Raw genomic sequence first — 6,225 nt, 5'->3', positions numbered from 1 at the left:
CATTTAATGTATTACTGCCCTGGGGCATTTTAATTTTAACAGAATGAAAGGAGAGAAACTTAAAGAAATTAATAATGCAGGGGCACCTGGGTGGCTCAGTCGTTAAATATCTGCCTTCGGCTCGGGTCATGATTCCAGGGTCCTGGGATCAAGCCCCGCATCGGGCTCCCTGCTCCACGGAGAGCCTGCTTCTCCCTCTCCCACTCCCCCTGCTTGTGTTCCCTCTCTCGCTGTGTCTCTCACTGTCAAAGAAATAAAATCTTAAAAAAAAAAAGAAAGAAAGAAATTGATAATGCAGGGGCACCTGTGTGAATGGGAACACACAGGGCAGGGAGATTGTCCTACATAGTGCACATGACTTCATCATCAGGGAAGGGCAGTGCTTTTGTGGGTGGAGCTTTAAAGCTTTGGCCTTATGCCATGCCCCTTCCTCCCGCCACAGAGAGGGGGGCAGTTGAGAAGATTCCCCCTGTGTGTTCTGAATGATGTGCCTGCAGGGGAGGAAGCAGCACAAGTGAGTTGTTTAAGAGCACTGTGGCCTTCTCTGAAAAGCTGTTAGCCCACTCCAGGTCTCTAAGACTATTCAGAGTGGAAAAGAAATGATCGTCCCACAGCATGACAGAGGTGGAGGTGGCTCAGCTGCTCTCTGTCCCTGTCTGTCTCTAGCTTCTCTTCTCTCCCATTCTGACCTTCAAAGAGTGCCATGGGTCTCTGTTCATGAACACACACACATGCAGCGCTCATGGTGAAGTGCCCAGAACCAAGCTGTATGCAGATGGCAGTACAGCCTGGAGGGTGGGAATATGGCCTTGGAGAATCACAAAAACTGGAAAAAATGAAGCTGGCCTTATTGAAGAAGTTGTTTTTCCAAACGACTCCTCAGGACTTTATTAGATCTTTTGAAGCAAGGAGACCAATAAGTGCATATTTTCTCCTGCACATGGGGTCACCCTGGACTTGAATCCCAATCCAGCAGAGTCTGGACCCCATGGCCCTTCATCTCCTATGCTCAAGCTCTGCCTCGGCAGAAGGCTGGTGACTGTGGCCCTCCATCGACGTTATAGTGCCTGTCTTCAGGTCTCTGCTCCTCAGCAATATGGCCACCATCTTCTACCCAGAATGCTTTCTCCTCCTCCCAGAGGGCAGTCTCTTCTTCCCAGAGGGACTTTTTATCCTCCCACAGGGCCTTCTCCTCCTCAAGAAGAGCTCTTTCCTCTACCGACAGGGCTTTCTCTTCCTCCCACAGGGCCTTGTCCTCCTGAAGAAAGTTCCGATCTCTTTCCCATAAGACATTGTCCTCTTTCCAAAAGGCCTTATCCTCCTTCCAAAAGGTATGGTACTTTTTCCAAAAGGTTTTCTCTTCTTCTCGGAAAGATTTTTCCATTTCCCAGAAGGTTTTTTCCTCTTCCCAGAAGGTTTGCTCCTCTTCCCAGAAAGGTCTCTCCTCTTCCCAAAAACCTAAGATCTGACCCCGGAAAGCACAGATCTTGCCTCGGAAATTCCACATCTCTTCCCTGAAATTTTCTATTTTCTCACGAAAAATTTTCATCTCTTCCCGAAAAGCCTTTTCTTCCTGCAGCTTATGGATTAGTTTCTTCCGGCGAATGTTGGGTGAGGAGCCCACCATTGACCGGAAGCAAGCAAGCCCCATCCATTTGCTCACCTTGAAGGGAAACATCTTCTTAGTCGGCCAGAATGGTGGGGTGGCCATGATGGAGAAGAGGGCTGTTGGCCAAGTCCAGGTCAGCTGGTCGAACCCTGTGGGGGCAGCACAAGAAACATGTTCATGAGTATCACATGCCAGAGAACAAGCCCTTGGGTCTGTATCATTTGATTTAGAAAAATTTAACCGTTTCTCTCTTTGTCCCATCGGCTGTGTTTGTGAGAGCTGAGGTTTGGTAGACAAACACTCTGAGGGGCCATGGTTTTGGGCTGAAGAGGTGGTCAGTATATTCAAGCTCAAGGCTGCTAAAATCACAGAATCTCAGCCAACAAGGACAGGGGTTCTCAACTAGGGTATCAGAACACACGAGTATGTCATGGTCACTTAAGGTGTGTGTCACAGGATTTTTTGCTTTTAAATAATAAAGTACTGTAACCCCCAAATGATTTACTTTTGTTAAACCAACCAGAATTCATTTAAAGTTTTGACATTCTCACTTGGGGATTGCTCAGAACATTCTCATGGTCACGCTCACAGCAGGGTGCCACGTATGTGAATGTGTTGTTACAGGTCACCCGGAAAACAGAGGGTGAGACCCACTGACATAGAGGGGACTATTTTAGTAGAAGAGTCTTTGGCGGGGGAACAGAGGCTCAAACAATAAGGTGAGAGACAATGCCAAATGTTGGCAAGGATATGGAAAAGAGGAGCTCTGACAATATGGAGTAATACTGAACAATAGGGAAGACATTTTATGACCCAGCAGCTCCGCTTCCAGATAGGTACCCTGAGGAAACTTATGAATCGTGACCAGGATACACATACAAGAATGTCTGAGGAACTTTGTTCAGGAAAGCTCAACACTGCAAACAACCCAATGACAATCACAATAGAATGGAATTTAAAAATGGTAGTATATTCATGCAATGGATAGCATAGCTAAGTGCAATAATGTGGGTGAATCTTATAAACATAATGTTGAAAGAAAGAAGCAGGATCAAAGAATTTCAAAAAATAAATTCCCAAACAGGCAAAACTAAATGCTATTGTTTATGGAAATATACATAGGTGAAAACGCAAAAAGGCACAGCAAGGAAGTGAGTCCCATAATTCGAGAGAGTGGTTACTTGTAGGGGGGAGGATGAGGTGGGGAGGTGAGGGGGGCTTCTGAGGGGCTAGCAGGCTTCTATTTCTTTACTTGGAAGCTGGTTGCATGTGTGTTCATTATGAAAATGTGCTAAGCTGTATGTATATATTTTATGTACTCCAGTAAATGTATTATATTTCACAACAAAATATAAGTTAGGGAGAAGGGAAGGAAGGAAGAGAAAGAAAGAAAGAAGAAAGGAAAAGAACAGAACAGAGAGAGAGAGAGAAAGGAAAACCTCGCCATACATCTCAGGTATCAGATACCAGAACTTTCAGAACTATCCACAGACATTCCAGTTAACTACAAAGGTGGGTCGAGGGATGAGAAGGTCTGGACATTGTAGAATGGGCAGAACAAGGGGGGCATGCACCTGGTGAGGACATTGATTTCCATTTTGAGCCTTCCGGAAGAGCTGCCGGGGTCGGCTTCACTCAGCGGGCCTCGCCAAGCACCGCGCGATGGAGCAACATGAATCCCTTTGGGAGATTTCTGGGCTTTCCCCTTTTTTCCATGTTCTGACTTGGGAGCAGCCGGGGTATGTGTGCGTGCACGCTCATGGTGAAGAGATAGACGGTGGCTCCGCTGTGGGCAGCCGGGGGCGCCAACATATCCACCCAGCCACACAAGCCAGAAACCTGGAGCTTACCCCCGACTCCCTCCTCTTCCTCACCAGACTTTGAATCCATCATCAACCCTCCCAGTTAACACTTCTTGAAATCATGCCCCCTGCTTCATCTCATTGACCGCAGCTGGCTTAGGCCAGGACCCCTGTGACCGTCTCCACCAGTCCCTCTGGGATTGAGCTCACCCTCCCATCCGCCCCTACTGTAGCCCCAGGGGTGTTTCTAAAACACATCACATCACACCTGCTCACAAAGCTCTGAAGACCCCACAGCCAAATCCAAACACCCTGATAAGGTTCCCACTGTCTCCAAAGCTAAGTTTTAGTAAAAATAGGCTATATCCAGTTCTCTGGACGAGACCCTCAGTTTCTTGCCTCCAAGCCAAGGAACGTGCTGCTATCCTCTGTACGGATTTTTTTTTCTCCCATTGTGGGCTGGAATTCTGTCCACAGCTGTCCCCTCTGAAAGCTACTTGGACCCTCCAGGGGCGCCTGGGTGGTGCAGTCGGTTAAGCATCTCTCCAACTCTTGGTTTTAGCTCAGGTTGTGATCTCAGGGTCGTGAGATTGAGCCCTGCATCAGGCTCTGTGCTCAGCAGGGAGTCTGCTTGAGATTCTCCCTCTCTCGCTGCCCCACCCCACCATGCTTTCTCTCTCTCTCTCTCTCTCTCTGAAATAAATAAATAAATCTTAAAAACAAACAAACAAACAAGCTACTTGGACCCTCCAGATGAAGTCAGTCACCACCTCCTCGATGCCACTGTGTCTCCCCACTCCCCTGATTGACTTGTCGCACTTGGTTGAAATTAGGCGTGGGCGTGCCTTGTCGCCGTCCCTATAACCCAGTATCTAATATGAAGCTGGGGGTATAAGAGGTAATTGATAAAAATGTTGGTTGACTTGAACTGAATTTCATTGAATTTTGGAATTTTGATTTTCTATGTTGTATTATGGTTATTTGTCTTATTTATGTAGCTGTTGATATCTTGAGGTGGGAGAAAGTGCCTCCTTCTTCAAGTGCCTACATTTATTTCTTTCCTCTATGAGAACACAAAGCAGGCCCTCAATAAGCGTTTGTTGAACTGGATTCGGAAACTCTATGAGCAAAGCCTCAGGGTCAACTAGAGTCCAGGATAGCAGTCAACAACAATCAGCTTTCTAATTATAATGTCAGGAACAACATCAACTACCTGCTCATTTATTCAGCCCTTTTATGCTGGGCATTACACCAGCATTACCTGTTTAATCCTTTTAACCATAATGTGAGATAGGCACCAAGGTGCCTCATATTAACATTAACCATAATGTGAGATAGGCACCTCATTATACAACTCAGGCTTGAGTAAGTTAAAAACCTGTTCAAACAATTAAGTAGGTGAGTCAAGATTCTGCTAGTAAGTGCTAGAAGTGCATTACGTGGTCAAGCAATACTGCTTGTAAATACCATCAGGCTGATATTTTCACTAGGAAGATGTGTGTGTGTGTGTGTAAGAGAGAGACAGCATTTGTATCAAGCCCTGGACCTACTGATAACAACTTAATGATAACATTTAGCAACTTGGTCACTAATTTTAAATGAATCTCTTTTCTCCTCATACAATCCTACTGCTGGAGGAAAATATGCCGATACCCACACTAAGAAGCATATCAAAGAACATGGAATGTTACCACTGAAGAAAATAACTATATTTTTCAACAAACAACAAAAAAAGACTCACAAAAGTCTACTTTCGTATGTGAGACCTGTCCCCAATTTGCAACAAAACAAAACAAAACAAAAACCAACCAACGAACAACAAAAACCACTTTTGTGCAGGCTTCTGACTTTCTTCTGAAATGTTTCCTGGACCTATCCCAACACCAGAAGGAACCACCTTCCAAATTACACTAAAGCTTTATTTCTTACTCCTTGGGAAATGTTCGCACTAACAGAGCACTCACGGAATCAGATTAATAAATTCCTTTGTCCTTTTGGCCAGAGATGCCAACTGTTGCCTAATTCCGCATTTCCCTCTGTCCAGTTTCTTCCAAGCTCTTCTCTGGCTCTTGCCGTGGCCACACACATTCTGACGCTCTAGCACCCCTTGTTGCTCTTGGCGGGCCTTCCTCTGAGGGCTGAGCTCCACAAACAAACAGTGGGGGCATTCATGAGGAGAGAGCCCCACAAAGCTGGGTGAGAAGTCAGTTCTGGGGGGCTGGCTCAGTCCACGGAGTCACTCGAGAATAGGACAAAACTACAAATCGTAGGTCTGTGAGCACCAAGTGCTCACTCCAGCTGCTTTTCCTCCTGAGTCTCACTGCCTGCTTGGCAACAGCAGCAGAAATGTGCTTATGGCACTTGTTGACAAGAAACTTCTCCTTGTATTGTATTATAAGTATTTGGGGACTGCCCCTTGTTGCCAGAGGATCTGGGTTCCTACGTGTGGAGAAACAGAGGCCCATGGGCTGAAACTTCCTCGGCTTCCAGCTCCCCTCTTGGCACCCACGTCCGGGTTAACACCCTCCTCTGGGCTCCTGGGCAAAGCTGGACCCTCCCCCCATCTCCTCACAACCCAGTGGGGACCTTATTTCCTCAGGGATCCCTCACTCCTGGGCCTTCCCTGTCTCTCTCTCTCTCTCTCTCTGCTCATTCTGGCCTCTGGGCACACAAACACAATCCAGTCCCTCTCATCTTCAAACCACCACCCAAGTGCCTGACCACAGAATCCGCTAACTCCCTGAGCCCATTTGCTAGCCCTCTCCTCCTTGAAGAGTCTTCTCAGAGAGCAGCCACCAACCGCTATCCACCACT

General features: G+C 46.7%; 1 protein-coding gene across 1 annotated transcript; it reads right to left on the bottom strand.

Moving 5' to 3' along the window:
• Nucleotides 1–1,009: 1,009 nt before the first annotated feature.
• Nucleotides 1,010–1,711, bottom strand: CCDC70 (coiled-coil domain containing 70). The gene has a single exon (XM_035002964.1). It carries the CDS (start codon nt 1,709–1,711, stop codon nt 1,010–1,012), a length of 702 nt encoding a protein of 233 aa, XP_034858855.1.
• Nucleotides 1,712–6,225: the final 4,514 nt, after the last annotated feature.

Source organism: Mirounga leonina, unplaced genomic scaffold (genome assembly GCF_011800145.1).
Source record: "Mirounga leonina isolate KUSES-001 unplaced genomic scaffold, KU_Mleo_1.0 Mir_127, whole genome shotgun sequence".
Taxonomy (NCBI): Eukaryota; Metazoa; Chordata; class Mammalia; order Carnivora; family Phocidae; genus Mirounga; species Mirounga leonina.
This window is presented reverse-complemented; position numbering and strand designations above follow the sequence as displayed.

What these genes read in the sequence shown, in the direction of transcription:
- CCDC70 (XM_035002964.1), bottom strand. Translation starts at nt 1,711, where the DNA reads ATGGCCACCCCACCATTCTGGCCGACTAAGAAGATGTTTCCCTTCAAG.